The sequence below is a fragment of the Pygocentrus nattereri genome, chromosome 8, assembly GCF_015220715.1.
Source record: "Pygocentrus nattereri isolate fPygNat1 chromosome 8, fPygNat1.pri, whole genome shotgun sequence".
Classification (NCBI taxonomy): domain Eukaryota; kingdom Metazoa; phylum Chordata; class Actinopteri; order Characiformes; family Serrasalmidae; genus Pygocentrus; species Pygocentrus nattereri.
In genome coordinates this window covers 13,281,862-13,302,477 of record NC_051218.1, presented here as the reverse complement: position 1 = coordinate 13,302,477, position 20,616 = coordinate 13,281,862, and the positions used below count along the sequence as shown (strand labels likewise).

The 20,616-nt window shown below is 38.6% G+C and overlaps 1 protein-coding gene across 5 annotated transcripts in view; it reads right to left on the bottom strand.

Moving 5' to 3' along the window:
* Window positions 1-20,616, bottom strand: part of htr4 (5-hydroxytryptamine receptor 4) — an 88,847-nt gene that overhangs the window by 48,403 nt on the left and 19,828 nt on the right. For all 5 annotated transcript variants that reach the window (XR_001857235.2, XM_017689574.2, XM_037540730.1 and 2 more), the window contains 2 exons: window positions 12,474-12,587; window positions 626-826 (listed from right to left, as the gene is read on the bottom strand). Coding sequence is in view for 4 of the 5 variants with exons in the window: in XM_017689574.2 (XP_017545063.1) it covers window positions 626-826; window positions 12,474-12,587 (315 nt within the window). In the remaining variant the exon portion in view is untranslated. The remainder of the gene's footprint in view (window positions 1-625; window positions 827-12,473; window positions 12,588-20,616) is intronic.

Sequence of the window (20,616 nt, the reverse complement as noted above, 5' to 3'; positions counted from 1 at the left end):
AGTTGCTGACTAAGAAGTTATGTGAGGAAATGTATAGAATAGCATTAAAATTCTATATAAATCCCACAGTACAGATGACATGTCTTCGAATGAAAGCATTCTGCATCACTGTTTCTTTTCAAATCCTGATGTGCTGGAGTATAAAGCATAAATAACAAAAATTGTGTCACCGCCTAATTACTTGCAGACTTCACTATGCAATGGATTTGGAGCTGCAATGACGGCTTGCCTGTTGATTGCCCTAAAAGTATCATGTAGAACCTAATTAGCTTTGTAATCACAGTATTGGGTATGATTTAGCAGCTGAACATGTCACAAGGCGACACTAAAGTTACCATGGAAACAGCAACATCACAGTATGCATTCAATTCAGTAGCAAAATTAAACTCTGATTTGCTGGCGCTTTTATGGCTAAATGCCGCGTGACTGGCATGACGGTGGCTTATTACTGCATTCTTGTCATGTGTTGTGAGCACAAGTTGGAAGAAAATGAAGAAAGTGCATTCACAGTGCTTGAATCATGCACAGCTGAGAGACCTTGCACACATTGCTCAGTTTTTGCCCTCCTAAAGAGAAGGCAAGCGTGAGGCTGAGAGATGCATGTATGTGTGCACATGTGCCCCACCTGTCCAAAGATATGCAGCACAGGTGCAGGATGGAGGCAGTGGTCAGCAGCACGTCCAGCGAGGTGCGGACCAGGCAGAAGGTCTCCCCGTAGATCCAGTTCTGATGGATCAGCTCAATGGCCCCAAATGGCATCACCAGCACTGACACCAGCAGGTCAGCAAAGGCCAGTGATACTATGAAGTAATTGGTCTTAATTTTCCTAAAGAAACAAAAAGCAAATTTTACTGTTATTTAATGTTGTTTCTGAAAAAAATACTACAGTATTAATTAATGTATTTAAAAAATTGACAATATTATTTTTTTGTCATTATGGCTTCGGAGGTCAAAGAAAAATGAAATATAACAATATACAGTACTGTGTAAAAGTCAGAGACCATCTGACATTTATTTACTTTCCAGTCAAAATGGTCATTAAACACAAGTTATTTATTAGCCAGAATCAGAAAGATCAGAAAGAAGCTGAAAACAAGAAGCTGAAACAAATCTCAACAATTAAATAAAAGACCATTTTTTTCAGTATTTAGTGTGTATACTCTGTCTTTAGTACAGCTTCCATTCTTTTCAGGATGCTTGCTTACAGATTTCCAAAGAAATCTGCAGGAACATTTTTCACACCTATAGTTCAGTCTTGTTGCATTTTCTGTTTCTCACAGTAAAGTAAAACACATTCAGTAATGCTGAGGTCTGGATTCTGGGGTGGTCAGTCCATTGTGCAGCTTCTTTGTTTGATTTTCTTCTTTTGTGTCCACTTTCTTTCCACAGTAACAGCGTCTTGACAGCTCACATCCTTTCAGAGTCACAGCACTAATTTATCTTCTCTCAGTGGAAGGATAGACAGAAATACCTGTGGACTGATCTGAATCAAGAGTGGAGCTTTATTTTCTCCTCTCTCTATAAATCTTGTTCATCTGAAGGTGACAGTGTTGGTGGTTTACCAGGTATTGCATGGTTGTTAATAGCCCCATTTCTTTCTTTTTTTTAAACTTCAATTTTGGAAACCTTTTTTTTTTTTTTTTACTTTTGTTCCTTTGACTTTCCACTTTTTAATTGCTGTTTTGGCTGAAAATTACATAAGCAAAGAAAGGTCTCAAAGAAAGAATTTTTTTCACAGAACTATATAGATAAATAAGCCCAGAATGAAACAACTAAATCACCAAGTAAAGCCAGTCATAATACACACACACACACACACACACACACACACACATATATATATATATATATATATATATATATATATATATATATATATATGATTGAATAATATATATTATTATATATAAATTATTGAACTAATTCAAAATATAAATTAATGTAAATGACATAAAAGTACACAAAGTCAATCATATAAGTCAGCAATGGAGCAAATGAAAAAATCAAAATGAATTAATTGAAATGAGCTCATATATTAGACTAATAGAGCTGTGCTGATAAAGCGGAAATATTAGGTTGACAGACTGAGTGAAATTAGTACCCTTTATGTGAAAAAATTGATATCCTCCTGCAAAGCTCTTCATATTTGAATGAATAAATGAAATGTGGTCTGCAGAATGAAGGTATGAAATAAAGGTATGTGCATGCACGTGTGGGGTAATCTCCTGATAGGATGTCCTACCCCGTTCCACAGTGCCTGAGAAAGATCAGACCCTCTGGCACTCCATTAATGACTAATAAAACTGGTCGAGCCAATGGCCTGCGAGAGGCACTGAAAACACAGTGCTATATACAGCCAACCGAGAACCTATAAACAGATTCAAATCACTCTATCATGTATGCCAAAACACGGCATCAAAAATGTGCTCCAGCTGTCTGCTAACAATACACATCTGTGGAAGAATAAAGACTTAGGCAGTGCTGGCTTTTTTTAGCTCGGCACATCTGATGTCAATTTGACATCAGATAATTATGCCATCAGCTTATATGTCATTGTTTACAAAATCCATCATTAAAGCATTATGGTGCCAGATGACTTTTGCGACCCTGACACAGATGAATTCTGATTAGAGACTTTTCAGTATTATCAACATCTCAGTGATACAATGCTTGACAGGTCACATACTGAACACATACTGAAGTAAATCTTGCTGGAATATAATATGGTTATAGATTCTTTTCAATATGATTTTGACTTTATTTCAACCAAAGTGTCCCAGTAGACACAGAGCAGGTCAATACTTTTGTTCTCTTCCTGTTTCCAATACACCTCAACACACCTGAGCCAAATGAATCAAAGCCTGCACAATGTAGACAGGACCATCAGCCACCATTTACACTGTGTGACCAGATAGACAGAAACCTTAAAAAATACAGGGAGGAATTTTGGAGATGAGAATTCTTTTTTTCAGTTAAAGCAGAAGGAATACAGGTAGCTAACATTTCTGTTAGGAAGCCGATTTTCTTAATACAACCATGTAAACACATGGTGGTCTTAAAATTATCATTAGAATGGACAGAAATGACTCATCAGGAGGACAATAAGCTAAAAGGTAAAGTTAGCAAGGCAGTTATCTAACCTCAGTTTGGCTTATTTTCTCTGAAAAAACAGCGAAAAACTGAAATCTTTACAGTTTTGTTCAATCACCAAGGTGAAAGTGATGCTAGTATAGCTGTATTTATTATCCTACAGATCAGTAGCTAGACTAGCAGTAATGACTAGTTGACATCATAGGTTACCAGTTATGGGCTACCAGTTTGATGTGCTCTTCTTTAAAAAATTTGCTCAGTTTGCCTTTAGTTATATATTATTAATAATGATTAATGATACTTATCTATGTGAAGACACTGATCAGATTAATTAATGATTTCTCACAATAATTATCAATAATGACAACAAGGTGGAAAACAGATATCAATATTCAGCACTTTATCTCTATTAATCTCAGCAATTTTTACATTTTCTGATGATCACTTACGTCACTACATGTCATAGCAAAAATGTCCCATTTTCACTAGCCACCGATATATCCTTTTAACAAATCATGAACTATGTTGCAGCATGTTTCAAAAAGTTATCAATTATGTAATGTTAAAGAAATCCATCCATCCATCCATCCATCCATCCATCCATCCATCCATCCATCCATCCATTTTCTAAGCCGCTTCTCCGTCAGGGTCGCAGGGAGAAAAATCAACTGGCATATTTTGAAATAAATCTTCTCACATTTGGAACTAAAGATCAAATCTGTGATATTTAAAGCAAAGATATAACTGTTATATATCATGAATGCACTTTTAAATTGAACACAATTCTTCAATATTTTAATTCAACATTGCCATTGACAACATCTTGTATCTGTTTCTTTGTTAGTGGGAAGACTGGCATTGCATACTGTTCACCAGTGTATTTACATTTTTTTATATTTATGGTATTTGGCTGACACTCTTGTCCAGAGCGACTTACATTTTGATGATTTTACACAGGGTGGCGAAGGCAGTGTTAGGAGTCTTGCCCAAAGACTCTTATTGGTATAGTGCATGGTGGTTTACCTAGGCAGGGGATTGAACCCCATTCTACAGTGTAGAAGGCAGAGGTGTTACCCACTACACCAACCAACCACTCATCACAAATCACAACATCACAACCACTAATATCAATAACGTTAGTACCAGAGGGCATCTTCAGCAGATTAGGCTGGACAGCAACAGCAACAAGAAAAGCTACCATTTCGCTGGTGATGAAAAAAAGGAAACTTTGAGTGTATTGTAATCTGGTGTAACTTGACACTGCAACTATGAGTTTGTTCTTGATGAAGTTCATGTCAGAAAAAGCTGATTCACACAGATAGGTTGAACGGTACAGGCTGGCAACCGTCATAGCTGCTGTGCATACATCGCTGTACTTCTCTGTGTCAACAAGGCACCAAAAGTTTGGTGCAGCCTGGTAGGCTTTGAGGTGAAGGTCATTTTGCAATGTTATGATTTCCATTTCCACCTGTCCAGCATCCAAGTTGAACACAGCACTTGCTCAGCAAAGCATGTTGTGTCCCCATCCATGAAAGGATTGGAAATGAATGACACACATGACTCACATCACAAAACCTATTCTCAAACTCTTGCCCAAGTCTGTTTATGACTTCATAGTACTTTTCTGCAACTTTGTCAAATGTCTCAGATGCAGAAGCATTGTCTTTCAGCACCGACTGCAGAGAGGGAAAGTGCAGAACCCTTTTTCTTTGTAAATCTGCTGAGAAAGCGTTCATTTTGGCTTTAAATGCATTTACAGCACTTATCATATCGACAACAGTCTGACCTTTGCCTTGCAGCTCGCAGTTCAAGTGGTTTAGTTTCCCAGTAATGTCCGTCAAAAATGCAAGGTCAAGTGTCCACTCTGTGTCCTCTAGCAGTGAGATGTCTTCGCCTTTGGACTACATAATCTCTTTGATGTCACCCAAAAGTGACAAAAAACGAAATAAAAGTTGTCCTCTACTGAGCCATCAGATTTCTGTGTGTAGCAGCAGGTCACCACATTCAGCTGACATCTCCTTCAAAAGCACCTTGAAAATCCTGTGCTGTTTTGCTTTGGAGCGAATGTTGTTAATGATTTTCACAACGGGAGTCATCACGTGTCCAAAGCCGATCACTTTCGTACATAACGCCTGCTGGTGAATGATGCAGTGGTAATGCAGAAATTTTGGGAATCTGGGTCACCTTTACAGTGAGTGATGAAACCTGTATGTCGGCCGATCATAGCAGGAGCCCCGTCTGTAGTCACGGCTACCAGCTTTCCCAATGGTACATTTTTCTGCACAAAAAACTCCTTCAACGTATTATAAATGTCAACTCCTCTCGTAGTTGTCTTTAAGGGCAATACTGTCAGGAGATATTCTCTTTTGGAGAATTCTTCAAACACCATCCGGATAAAAACCAACAGCTGCGCTGTACTGCTGCTGTCCACGGACTCGTCGCACTGGATGCTAAACCACCTGCACTTCACCAGATCCTGGTCCAACTGATCAACCAAGTTACCAGACATAGCTGACACTCGTCTAGCCATCGTAGATGCCCCCAGTTGGACGTCGGAGAGAGTGGAGATTAGATCGGTTCCATTTTTCTCATCTTTCAATACATCCATCCATCCATCCATTTTCTAAGCCGCTTCTCCCTCAGGGTCGCAGGGGGTGCTGGATCCTATCCCAGCAGTCATCGATCGGAAGGCAGGATACACCCTGGACATGTCGCCAGTCCATCACAGGCCTCTTTCAATACAGTGTTAGCAATTATTAACATTGCTTCTTTAACAACTTCTCCATCTGAAAATGCCTTCTTCTTCTTGATCAGAAAATGTGTAGCTCTGAACGAGGCTTCGGTTGCTTTTTGTAATTTTTTGTTCGGCCTCATGAAAAAAAACTGTTGTGTAACCAAAGCTGCCTTTAGCTCACAGACTTTTTCTGCCCTTAGTGCGCTTCCAGGTGGATAGTTAGCATTGTAGCTTTTGTGACAGGTAGTGAAGTGTCTCTCGACATTGTGCCGCTTTGGTATCGCCCCGCAAATGAGACACACGCAGGTTTCTTTAACAGTCGTAAAGAAGAACTCTACCTCTCATTCGTTGTGAAAGTGATACGTTTTTTTTCTTTTTCCTGCCAGAAAAACTGCATGCTGTGCCTGCTAGCCCGCTAGTTTACTCTCCGTGATCACTGGTTTTGTCATGCGCAGAATACTGACCTTTGAACTACTCTAGACAAAAACTAAGTTAACCTCAACTTATCTAAACTTCATGTATAATGAACATAATTTTAAGATATTTTAAGATATATAAAAATACAAGTGTGGCAACAGAATCCAATTAGATTTTAGATGCAGCTCACTAGTGAGTTGTGCTATTTTTAGAACAGATCTGAACAGGGCGACCTGGCGCCTGCGGGCACTGTGTTGGTGACACCTGTCATAGGTATTCCCAACAGCTGTATTTGCACAATGCATGCTGGATATTGTAGCAAGAGACCACTGATTAAAAAAACAATAAAACAACAAACAAATCATGACTTCTGTCAAGCTAAGGACGCTAGAGGTATTGTCATTGAGATCTTGATGCTGAGGGTATATGATGCTGTATATGAGGGTATATGATGAACTGCACAACACAACAAATAATACTGAAATATTCTTTTAGGCTAGAATGCCCCTTTAAGAAATGTTTTTCTTTTCCCATGAAATTACATTTATGAGCCTGAAGTTGGAGGTTGATGGTGTCATTTTGATTGTGGTCAGTTCATATGCACCACAGGTTGGTTGTCAGTTAGAGGAGAAAGAGGAATTTTGGAGTAAGATGGATGAAGTGGAAGATGGTGTCCCTAGAGAGGAGAGATTAGTGATTGGTGCAGACTTCAATGGACATGTTGGTGAAGGGAACAGAGGGGATGAAGAGGTGCTGGGTATGTATGGTGTGAAAGACAGAAATGCGGAAGGTCAGATGGTTGTAGATTTTGCAAAGAGAGTGGAAATGGCTGTGGTGAACATGTATTTTCAGAAGAGGGAAGAACACAGGGTGACATACAAGAGTGGAGGGAGGTGCACACAGGTGAATTATATCCTTAGCAGGAGATGCCACCTAAAGGAGATTGGAGAGTGTAAAGTGGTACCAGGGGAAAGTGTAGCAAGGCAGCATAGGGTGGCTGTCTGTAGAATGAGATTAGAAACAAAGAAGAGGAAGAGAGTGAAGACAGAGCCAAAGATTAGATGGTGGAAGCTGAAGGAGGAGGATGGTTGCAGGCAGTTCAGGGAAAAATTGCAACTGGCCCTTGGGGGCAGTGAGGAGCTACCTGAGGACTGGGAAACTACAGCTAAGGTGGTGAGAGAAACTGGCAAAAATGTGTTGGGTGTTTCGTCTGGTCAGAGGAAAGAAGACAAGGAAAGTTGGTAGTGGAATGAGGAAGTCCAGGAGAGTATTCAGAAGAAGAAGGCAGCTAAGAAAAAGTGGGATAACCAGAGAGATGAAGGAAGTAGGCAGGAGTACCGTGAGGCTAGTCGCATAGCAAAAAGAATGGTGGCAAAAGCAAAGGCTCAGACCTATGTTGAGCTGTATGAGAACTAATGAATGAGGAAAACGAGAGAGAGAGGAGGACAACGGGGGGAGAGATAGTGGATTAGGAAGTGCAGAGAATTAGTAAGGTGGAAGTGAGGGCAACTTTAAAAAGGATGAAGAATGGAACGGCAGTTGGTCCAGATGACATACCTGTGGAGGTATGGAGATGTTCAGGAGAGAAGGCAGTGGACTTCCACTAACCAGGTTGTTTAACAAAATCCTGGAGAGTGAGAGGATGCAGGAGAGGATGTGGAGAAGCAGTGTACTGGTCCCCATTTTTAAGAACAAGGGTGATGTGCAGAGCTGCAGTAACTACAGAGGTATAAAGTTGATGAGCCACACCATGAAGGTATGGGAAATAGTTGTTGAAGCAAGGCTAAGGCGAGAGGTTCAGATCAGTGAGCAGCAGTTTGGTTTCATGCCCAGAAAGATGTACCACAGATGCAATTTTTGCGTTGAGAGTGTTGGTACAGAAGTACGGAGAAGGAGCTACATTGTGTCTTTGTGGATCTAGAGAAGGCATATGATAGGGTGCCAAGAGAGGAACTGTGGTACTGTATGAGGAAGTCAGGTGTAGCTGAAAAGTATGTTAGGGTGGTGCAGGACATGTATGAGGATAGTGAGACAGTGGTGAGATGTGCAGTTGGAGTGACAAATGGTTTCAAGGTGAAGGTAGGGTTACATCAGGGATCAGCTTTGAGCCCCTTCTTGTTTGCAATGGTGATGGAAAAGTTGACAGATGAGGTCAGGCAGGAGGCTCCATGGACCATGATGTTTGCAGATGACATTGTAATCTGTGGTGAGAGTAGAGAGCAGGTGGAAGAGAATCTGGAGAGGTGGAGGTTTGCACTGGAGAGGAATGAAGGTCACTAGAGACAAGACGGAATACATGTGTGTGAATGAGAGGGAGGCAGGTGGAAAGGTGAAGATGCAAGGAGTAGAGGTCGTAAAGGTGGATGACTTGAAATATCTCAACCATCAGAGCAATGGACAGTGTAGAAAAGAGGTGAAGAAGAGGGTTCAGGCAGGATGGAGTGGGTGGAGACGGGTGTCAGGGCTGATGTGTGACAGAAGGATAGCAGCAAGAGTGAAAGGGAAGGTTTACAAGACAGTAGTGCGTCCTGCTATGATGTATGGTTTGGAGACTGTGGCTCTGTCTAAAAGACAGGAGGCTGAGCTGGAGGTGGCGCCGATGAAGATGCTGAGATTTTCGTTGGGAGTGACAAGGATGGACAAGATTAGAAATGAGCAGATCAGAGGGACAGTGAAGGTGGAGCAGTTTGGAGATAAAGCCAGAGAGGCCAGGTTGAGATGGTTTGGACATGTGTTGAGGAGGAATAGTGGATATATTGGTCAAAGAATGTTGGAGATGGAGCTGCCGGGTAGAAGGAGAAGAGGTAGACCTCAGAGAAGGTTTATGGATGTAGTGAAGGTGGACATGGAGATGGTTGGTGTAAAAGTAGAGGAGGCAGTGGATAGGGCAAGATGGAGGCAGATGATCCGCTGTGGCGACCCCTAAAGGGAGCAGCCGAAAGAAGAAGAAGAAGTCATGACAGTAGTGATATGTCAGAGTTAAAATATAAAAAACATCCTAATTTGACAAGCAGCTAAACTACTGGATATCAACAGAGCATGTGACAGGTCATTCACCACATTACCGCAACTGCATGTGCAAAAAGGTAAACTGCTTACGTAGTGCCTCTCTGAACATTTATAGTACTGCACAGTGAGCTGCTATTCTAACACATCTAGTTTATGAAGCGCTTGATATTTAGCTGGTGACTTAAATTAGGAAAACAAACTTGTGCACAGTACTGTGGCCCTAAAGGCCTGGAGTTGGGTATTGAGCACTTGAGCCATATCCTACATTTTTCTTGTATTGATTTTACCTTGAGGTCCACTGATGATATTCGTATGGTTTTGTGGAGCAAATTAATTTTTACACGACTATTTCCAACTGTTCTTTATCCTTTCGAATTTGTGTTACTGTGCCTTTAAACAGATATAAGACAAACAATCTCTGTTCTGATTGACTGCCATGTATTGTGACACACTCAAAAACACTCAGAGCTGAAACATTCCTTAGAACCTATGGATGAGCAGGGCTAAACTGTTGTAGGCTAAATAGATGGATATATGTAAATGATTTGGTTCTTGTGACAATAAAAAGCAATGAATTCAAAATGACTTGGACCATACAGACTGAGTAGTGAATTGTATGTTTTAAACCTCAAACAATCTTTACACATTACTTCACACTCCTTTGTTTCAAAAAAAGTAGGAAATTTGGTTTTCCATTATATGGGCTCTTTCTTTTAAAAAAAGAAAAATGTCTCTTTTAATGGCAGGACATAAAATGCAGTGACTTCTTAAAAACGTTGGTTAATTCCTCTCCTTGGAAGAGATATAAACATACCTTGAAGATAACACACATTACTGCAATTAAAAGGCAATGCACTTATTTTATGCATTTCAGACATGATAAAACATTTACGCATTTTGACTTTAATGTGGTGCTGGACACGGTGAGCAGGCTGTTCAAAGTGATTGAAAGTGCCTTTATGGCAGGACAGAAAAAGGGCACATCATCATAAATCATGAGAAAGAACATGAAAAGGAGAGCAGAATGTGTTTGAGGATGATGTGTGGTTTTTCTCATTCTGACATACATTTTCAGCAGATTCGACATGCAATTCCACTTTCTGACTGGAGGAGTCTGAGAGATGGGGACCAGGTTAACGGCGCTCTGAAAGCCACTTCTGGGACTGCCATTTACTGCGAAGAGCTGAGTGCTGAGAAACCAACAAATTCTCTTAGTGTTGCTATCTGTCTGCTGTGTGAAAAACTGAGGTTCTTCATTTTAGGGGAGCAGAAAACAGCAGTACATCTGTAGACCCATTTACTAAATCCACACAGAGTACTCAGAGGTGACCTTCAGCAGCAACCATGTGACTGACTAGTCATCCACATGCTGATCGTGCCCTCACAGAGCTTAAGGATGTACATAGTTTGGACAATGTGCCATTATGTGAGATGGCGACATATAATTTGGAGTGGGCTTTAAGGGTCTTTTCCCCAAAGGACTGACGGGGAAAATGGATTTATAGTGGTGAAAACTTTTATATCAATAATTATTTAAAGCTCAAAAACAACATAAGCACATACTCTACTGTATTTTTGTTGATAATGTACTCACAGCATATAATCCCAAGTGATTCCATTCAGGCAGCTGCTTTCATTCAAGCAAAAAAGTGCTGCTGCATATTTCTCACTTCACAGTAGCCCTCTGGAGGAGTAATTAACTAGCTGCTAATCAAACTCTGATATGAAATAAAAGGAGGCTGCACTTTGAGGTTTTAACTACTGCAAAGGCAATCAGGAGATCATTTACTGGTGCCTAAAACACACATCCACATCAACTGCACTAGAATGTATTGCACAAAGAAAAATATGAGACGACTTGTGCTTGGCTCCAACTTATTAGCTGTACCTTATGTCTATCCATGATTTAAGCGGGGCCTTTGTATATGTGCTTATGTGAGGCCCTGTGCACACCTGATATGTGAAAATGTGAAAAGTCCAGTTCATCTTATTCACGTATTATGTGCACTGAAGTGAATGTAACTGCAGTAAATTTAGTGCTGTCACGATTGGCCCCTCCCAGTCCTGTCCATGTGCGTTTGCTTTGGTATCTGTAGTCCTGCCCCTCGTTTTGTGACTCCGCCCCTGATTGTTTTCATCTGTCCCTCTTTTTCCCTTTGTTACTTAAGCCCTGTGTTTGCACTTTGTCTTTGCTGGTCTTTGTATCGGTCTTTGTTTGATGTGTTGGTCTTTGTTAGAGCTGTTTGGTTGTTTGTGTTGCTCGTCATGTCTGCACCCCGTTCTGTACGTATTGGCTCTTTGACCCTGGACCGTTATGACCCTGATTCTGGATTTGTCCTCAATAAAAGTCGCTTACCTCCGCACATGCGTCCGCTACCTCGCTCCACGTTACAAGTGCTATGCAAATAAAGAGTTTAAAGAAATGGCTTGACAAAACCCAAAGCACTTGTTTTGAAGAAATAGTTCAGCATTTTTTTTCATTTTCCACTCACCTCACATGTAGTAGATCAGATAAGAAGCTAAATTTGGACATAATTTCTTAAGTTTAGTGCTAGAGCTACAAGGTTGGCGCTGCTAGCAAACACTAGAAGTCAGTAGTCACTGATTGTCCACTCTAACTGTGTCCAGGTCTTCATTAAGGTTGTGAAGATTTGGTGATGTGGTTTTTAGGACACAGCATACACAATCTTAACGAAGATCTGGATGCAGTTTGATTGGGCTGAGAGAAGTTTTGGGCGTGTATTAATTGATTAAATTTGAGTGACTATTGACTTTTCATGTTTATTAGAAACAGGTGCCTCCCTACTCCAGTTCTAAAGTAAAGAAGCAAAATTTGAACAACACTGCTCATCATAGCTCAACATATGTAGCTGATCAATTACATTCAATGTAAGTGGAATTATTATTTTTTTTGCTGAACCAAAAATTAAAATTAATGCTTGTCTGAGAAATTAATGGACAAGCATAGCAAAAGCCCCAAAATGGTTCACAAGAGATAGAAAAAATTTTCTGTCTCTCAGTCTTTAATGTAATGAGACTTCATTACAAATCATTTTGGACCATTTCTACTGATCTATTCATAGTGAAACAGCAAGAATATACATATAGGGCAGCTAGTGCTTTCAAGCAGTTTCAAGTTATGAAGTTTTGATTTGACAGTAATGATGAAAGCACTGGTGAGAGAGGAGGCAGAGAGAGAGAGAGAGAGAGGTGTGACTCTGACCTGAGCTGCCGGTCCTTGCAGACGGCCACCATGACCAGCAGGTTTCCCAGGACGCTCATGAGCATGACCAGCGACAGGAAGCTGATGAGAGCAACCCTCTTTGCTATGCCGTTGCTGTGGTAACAGAGAGATGGTAAGGACTTATTCTACAGCAATCAATAGTATGGCACAGACTAATGAGTGATTAGAAAAACTGTTGTCATAAGCTGACTGACATTTCATGGTGCGGCAGAAATATCAATGATGAAACAGCAAATAAATATGTGCCATTACTACAATACAAATTGTGAACAACTTACTTGTCTGCAAATAAGGATTTAAACATTATACATGTAAGCATAGACAACATACGTATTTCTGGGCCTGCTAAATGTTAAAAGTCGAAATTATAAAGGAATTCCATTACATGGATTCCCATGGTAACATCTCTGTGTGGGCACAAGCCAAGAATAGAAGCACAGAGAACACACAGCGCGGCCAGAAAAGCAGGCTAATTTCTTCCATGGATTTTACCTCAATGCAGGTGAGACACATCTCTCCTACACATATAGCGCACCCCCTTTTTGAGTGTTTGACAACTGTAATGATTTAGAATAATGCCTGGAACATTTACATTTCCTTCTCCATTAAGATAAAGAACCTCCAGTGCAGCCTGGATTCTTGTACAGTCCAGTCAGAGACTTTCATTTATTTCATTTCCATTCATGAGGTACAAGTTTCAATCATTTTTCATATTTCTGAGGAGGATTAGATATAAGATAATTTGCTTGCATAAGAAATTGGAAAGTCAAGTGAAAATAAGTGAGATAAACGGGAGTTTCCCAAACTGAAACTTATTAAAATTATTAAAAGATATACACAAAATGGGACTACTAATATCAGTGCAAGACCTGGTAGCCCACCAAAACTGTCATCATCAGATAAAGAGTGCTTTCATCTTTAAGAGAAAAAATAGTGTAGCTGTGAAGAAGTTACTGAGAAAAGGAAATAGACAAAAAGAAGAAAAAATCAAACAAGAAAGCCGCTGATGTCCTCAGACAAATGGACTGACCACCCCAGCATCCAGACCCCAAAATCATTGAATATATGTGGGAATACTTGAATCGTGAGAAGTGGAAAATGTCATCAACTTCTAAGACTGAACTTATAAGGTGTAGAAAATGTCATTGCAGATTCAAAGCTGTATTAAAAGTAGTACAAAAATGGATATTTAGTTGTTGAGGCTTTTGTGTTTCTGTTAAATCTATGTTTTCTACTCTGGATACTGAAAAATGAATATAGTAGCCTTTTTGACTGGAAATTTAATAAACGAAGGCTGGTCTCTGACTACTGCACAGTACATTAGAGTATGTCGATGGTGCACACATAGTACGTCAGAGCCATTTTACAGCATCATCCTACAAGGCAGTGCAGTCTCAGTGCTAAATTCAAAGAAATACATATTTAATAGTGCCACTACCAAGCTTTTGTTATACATCAAATTGACTGACTGAAGTACTGAAATATTTGTCATACAACATCTAAATATCAAAGAACTTGAGGATGACTCGCACCTATTGGGTTTTCTTTGATCATCATCACAAACTGAACATACGTAGCATAAACCTGAGCTTGCTGACTGGGGAGAGAACAGAATACTCCTATCAAAGATAATGAGGACGCAGCCTAACTCTGCTGACACACAACTGACACATATAGCTAAAACTGCACTTAACCAAACGGAACAGGAAACTACACACTCTGCCCACAATGCGGTTACTAACGTGACTGCATCTGTAGAACATTTCTTTTCAACACTGTATACAACTAACCCTTGAAAACTATTTCACAGTACCAAAAATATTCACTGTCCTCACAAATCAAACCTATTGACTTCACTCACAATTTTCTCATTGTGATGTGTTTGAAACAAAAAGCCCAATTAAAAGTTTGAGTAAACTGTGTCATTTCTTTCACATTCCACTCCACTCTGACAGAGAGACAGAGGACTCCCAGAGAGATGGGACCGATGCCGAGGACAGTCGCTCCGTCCACGGCAAGCACAGTCATGTGTGTGTGATGACTGGTGCAACCTTTGACCTTGAGTGTGTAATTGAACTGAGGGTGCAATCAGCCCGCAACAGCTCAATCAAAGCTCTAAGTGAGCTGCCCTCAGGTCAGCTAGTACACCAGCTCCGTCGTTGAATGTGCCGCAAAACAGCTCAGCTCCAGACAGCGGGCTGGAAAGAACACTCATTTCTCATTTTAATCAATTAGCAGCTTTTCTTTCAGTCATGCCAGGTTCACAGCAAAAGCTTAGAGCTGCATGCTTAAAATGTACAAGAGCAGTTTCTTGAGTACAATAAATATCTTAGAGGAGAGAAAATTTCCTGGGAAAACAAGTGAGCACTTTTGATTAAAATTAATTCTTCATTTCATACAAATGAGGAACAAGAACATAATGACCAATGCAAATAATGTTTTTTTCATTGAAAAAAGGCCCCATTTGCATATTCAGTTTATTCTAAGGAACACTGAGCACAGTGTTTTATAACAGCTCGTACTGTCTATTTATATAATATGCATGTCAAGAAAACAACTGCTGTCAGAGGATGAAAATTGAATTAGTTGTTCATCTCAGAAAGGAATGTCTCAGACAGTGATTATGATGCTTTCCTCTCCCAGGTCTCAGCAGATCGCCCAACTATAGCCATCTGAGGCCAGGAGAAACAGACAAAAGCCTTTAGATTCTTAGTTTCATCAGTTAACATATACTAGTCATCAAAAGTTTGGAATTAGGTGTCATATTAATAATTGCTGTTACTTTGTTCAATAATTACACAGTATAGATTGAAATACTATGAACTAGACATAAAAATGTACTTCATGATGTTTTATTCAATACTTCAGGTTTTTTGGGAACATCAAATAGTACTTAAGTGATAAATGATATGCTGTAATTTCTTGATTGCTTATTTGCTGTGAGATCTAATCACCACATTTCAAATACCAGGCTTTCTTGACATTAATTTTATTATAACATAATTTTATGATAGCTAATTATAACATTTACAGGATTTATGTATAGAAAATCATAATTACTTTTTTTTATGTATTTTCAAACCTGTTTTTATCCCTTAATTAAACAGGCTGGTTTTGTTACTGTGCCTTTAAAACTGTTACATGTATATGATCTCATTTCTGACTGGATGCATTTTTTACACTTTATTCAAAAAGCAGTCTGGACTAAAACACTCCTTATGACATCAGTATGAATGGGTGGAGCTACACTGTTGCAGACTGAATAGATGGATATATGTAAACACATTGATATTGGGACACCACAAAATCAGTGAATTAACACAGGCTGTTTTTGTCACACATGTAATGTAAGGACTGCATAGAACAGAATGTGAACATAACATTTTGAAGCTTTAACTTTGTTTATATAATACATCAAACCCTTATATTAAAAAAAGCAAGGAATCATCTGTTCACCATATCTATATATCTATCTATATATCTATCTATCTATCTATCTATCTATATATATATATATATATATATATATATATATATATATATATATATATATATATATTATACACACACACAGTTGCATATTAACAAAGTAGTTTTACAAATAGAGTATAATTTGTAATAAACTCCTGTGTATTATGTATTTCAGGCCTTTATACATTTCCTTAATGGTAAGTTGTTTTTTACATTATTAATATTTCATACACTATAAAAGTGCCAACAGCATTTTATTGCACTGACTCTCTGCTCTACCTGAAGACAAATCATTTCATAACTATGGCTATAGTTCACAGTAGCCTATGAACCAACAGTAAATAATCATACTGTGATATTAAAAGGTTCATAAAAAATTTATGCATAGTTGAGGACTACCAAGAAGGAGACTCACATGTGTAGCCAGTCAGATGCAGGCATGACTTGATCCTTTATTTAGAATAACATGGTCTACCTGTAACATGATGTCATGTAATTAGGGCCACAGTGAAAGTTGAGAGTGAACTAAACCAAGACAGCCTTTGACATTCTAGCCTTGCTTATTTTTCTTTTTCGGTGCAATAAATGACTAAAAGGTTCTACTGCTTAGATTAGCTGAAAGGTGGGGACAGTACATGCTGTTCAGGCTTCTGTGAGTGACATGCTTATCATTAGTTCACTCACATCACTAATTATCAGTCCTTAAACAGTAATTTAATAAGAAAAACAGATTCTTTCAGTCTATAAATAACTGGTAAAGCTGTAAGCAAAGTCATTCAGAAAGATTTGAGCAACCAGACATCTATACCTCACAGAAAATATTACATGTCTTTAGGTTTTGGCCAAACACACACACACACACACACACACATTTTTTTTTATATATTCATGGTTGAGAGGTACATGCACAGAGCAAAAAAGTCCACAAAAACATGATTTTTCTAACCCTATCATCACCGCTGTACAGAAATACAAGTCAATAAGTTTTTCTACAATAAACCATTTCAATAAAACAAACCATTCTGAATTGCTTATTTATCAACCACTGAATTATGCACAAATTTTGAAAAATCTGCAGAATTCCCCTTTGATTAAAATCCATATATTTAGACCTGAAAAGAAGGACAATACATAAATGAACAAATAAGTAAGTTCCCCTCACAGTCAAACAGTAACAGTCAGCGGTGGCTGTAGTGGTTTGAGGTTTTATGTTTCATGTTCAGTATGCAGATAAGGAAACTAGGGAGCAAGCTAATAATTTAACACTGAATATACTGAATTACAGGGTGAGGTGGTTTGTCTAACCTGGCAAGCCGCCCTAGACAGCTTTGGCATCTTACTGCGATCCTCCTTGCCATAATTCAATTGTTAGCCACTTAAGGTGAGAGGAAACTTGACCTCAATTACTCCGAAACCATCATAGTGTCTAGCTGTTGACAATCTTGGCCTGAACTGAGGTCCTTTATTATCAGTAATTTTATTCTATTAAACTTTGCATCTCAACTTTCTGATTTAACTGCATACTCCAGAAGAACAAGTGTGCTGATTAGGGAGCAAAGGGCACCATATGCATTTAAAAGAAATCAGTGAACAATTTACCATTACACAGGCGTCCATTTGCGGTTCTTGTTGGTAACTCTGGAACAGATTGTATAATTCATAATCAGCCAGAAACTCACCTTTAACACATACAAACACAAGCGTGTGAAACATGTGAGTAATTTGAATCAACTGCATTACAGAATTGGTCGTATGGAGATTCCAGTAAATTATGCGCTCTGAGGATTTATTCACTCCATATTAAAACTTCAAATGCATAATATATTCTAATTTGCTCAGTTATAAGGTCTGACACTCTTGGAAAGAATGTGGTGAAATGACTTGCTGATAAAACTCAACTGGATAAAGTATTACAGCAAAATCGCTAATGCTTAGCAGTCCAACAAAATGTTTAGAGACTGTGGGCTCTTTCTTGTAAAGAATAAACTTTATATGTCCAATGAGGCATCCTGATATGTTGTCTCAATTACTCACACAGACAGCATGATTGGCAAAACCAGTTTCCAAAGCCTTGTGGTTAGTGTAAATTTCCTTTTGGCAATTAGGCTTGAGCCAACCAAAATCAACAAGAAGCTAGACTTACTGCAAAAAGGAAATCATAATGGCAAACCAATTATTCATAGCGTTCCAGTCTGTTAACCTGCACAATCTTCATCTCTCAGGGGACAGCCCTAAAATAGTGCATTAGAAAGTGCATTTATGTCAGTGATCTTAGGGCTCTGTACCTCTTTAGACACAAAAAGTGCAAGAAGAAATTACATCATGAGTGAGAGATCTTCTCATAGTGCATACTTAAGACATGAGGAAATGTGTGCCAATGAATGTAAAAATTAGGGTTCTGCATTTTTTTCTTTATCTAAAAACACAGTTATTTTGCAGTTATATATTCATATAGGGCAGATTCCATTTGAGCCAGAGAGGTCAACAAAGCTGTAAGCTCAAATTTTACAGATTACAAAGGAAAAAAAAAACATACTGTTGTAGCTTCAGCTACTGTCAGGAGTTAGTCACACTACTCTGTCACCGTTACTATTTGATGAATCAGATTCTTCTCCCTCTGTGTCATTTTCCCACATTCTCAGTGTTAAATAATAAACCGCTAGATTTGATGTGAAGGTTTCAGTTCGTTAAACCTAAAAATTTAACTGCAAAAAAACCTCATGACCACTCGATAATTAAGTATAAAAAAAGTATGACAGCACACCAGCGTGACATTTACTTCTTTAAGTAAAATTAAGACTGGAGTTTTGGAGAATGGGAACAAAATTTAAAGAAAAAAAACAATAAATCCTACCAATTTCACAACTGTTATCAATAATTATGGCGAATCATTGGTCCCAGACACAGTACAAATCCAGTGATGTATCTGAAAACATCAATCTGTGGTGATTGAACTGCCTCAATTCTGGAACATTATAGTTATAGTTATAAAAATATGCAGTAAAGTATGTGCTCATTTTTTGTACCAAAATAAAACTCTTAAGACTGCTTTCAAACAAAAAAATATATTATGTATTGTTTTTGCATATATCTCACTACCAGGTCAACAGTTCTTCAGTTTCTGAAGACACGAAAAACATTCCTAACAATAATCTAATAATATAAAAATAATCACAACAAAAATAATCAAATTGAATCAAGTGTGGTGAGACTGGAGATTTAGCTGTTTGCTACGTTCTTCTGAATTGAATTCCTCACTTGAATTCCTATTTTAGAAACAACCTAGGGATCCATGTCAGACGAAAAAGAAAACAGACAGGAAGTGAGGTTCACTTTCTACAAAACATGGAAATACTCTGACTGGTTCCCACACATCTGACACACCCAATAATTTTCTTCATTTGCACATGAACACTCGGCAGGAATATAGAGGGTCAATTGAATTGAACTTCTTCAGTCTCATCCAGGGGCCCAGATTGATAAATCCATTTCCTGACAATTATCAATCACATATCTGCCTCTTCCTGCTCCACAGATTGATGATAATTAATGGGAAATCTGATAATAACTTGCACCTGGGGATGGACTCGGTTGCCTGGTTACTCTGAAGGCACATGTGACTCTTCTGTCCCAGATAACAAAGGGGCCTTTCAGGGTGAGTCTAAATCTAAATTGGCATGGATCTAAATGTGAATTTCTGACTGGTTTAATGGCATTTGCATCTGTTAATATCATGATGTCTAAACTAAAATAGGCTCTGGATGTTGAAGCACTCAGTCTTGAGGAAATGTTTGGAAACATCACACTGTTCATTTGCACCCAATTTAATATCATTTATGTAAATAAATATACATGTATATGAGCATGTGGTACTTATTTCACACATTAGGTAAAGCAGAACATGTATAGACCAACTCAAATGCCTTTATCTACAATACCATATACTAATTATTAGAAGTTGAGGAAAAAATTGATTCTTAGATGCATCGCGATGTGGACAAGGACAATTCTGAAAATTGATTTTCTAAGTATTTATTTTATAAAGTAATTTTGATGGAACACAAAAGGCGGAAGTGCAGCGCTCGGACACACTGTGACATGCACATAACAAAAACACAACTGGATGAGTGAGAAATCCGACTGCCACCCTCTGCATTTAAAGCTAGGTTAGGTCAGGAGTCAACACGCCAAATGTTAAGAAGAGCCATTTTGTCATTTCATCAAAAATCAAACCGTCTTAGGAGCCGCAACATTTTATGTCCAGTATGTCTCAGTATGTTTTAATGTGCTAGTATAGGCTAAAAAATTTAATCGAAAACGCAAATTTACTTTGCTCTGCTTTAAGCTTTAGCTATAGCTGCTTTCTTCCCGTCTCCGGCAACTTTTCCTCAAAAGTATATCAGTTTCTTGTAAAATCAACTGTTCAGCAAAATTCAACTGTTTTACAAGGCTGAAGTCATTTCTCATTCTCCAGCTTCTTGTTCAAATTTTCCCGGTCCGCCTTAAATTCCGCCTGAGGTGCCGAACAAGAATGCAGCACTATTTAAGGTGGAACGAAAAACGGGACTTCATCTTCATCATGTTTGACAGTCTCTCACAGCAGGTTTAACGTTACAGGAAACCAACTGTGGTGCCTATAAATACAAATGAG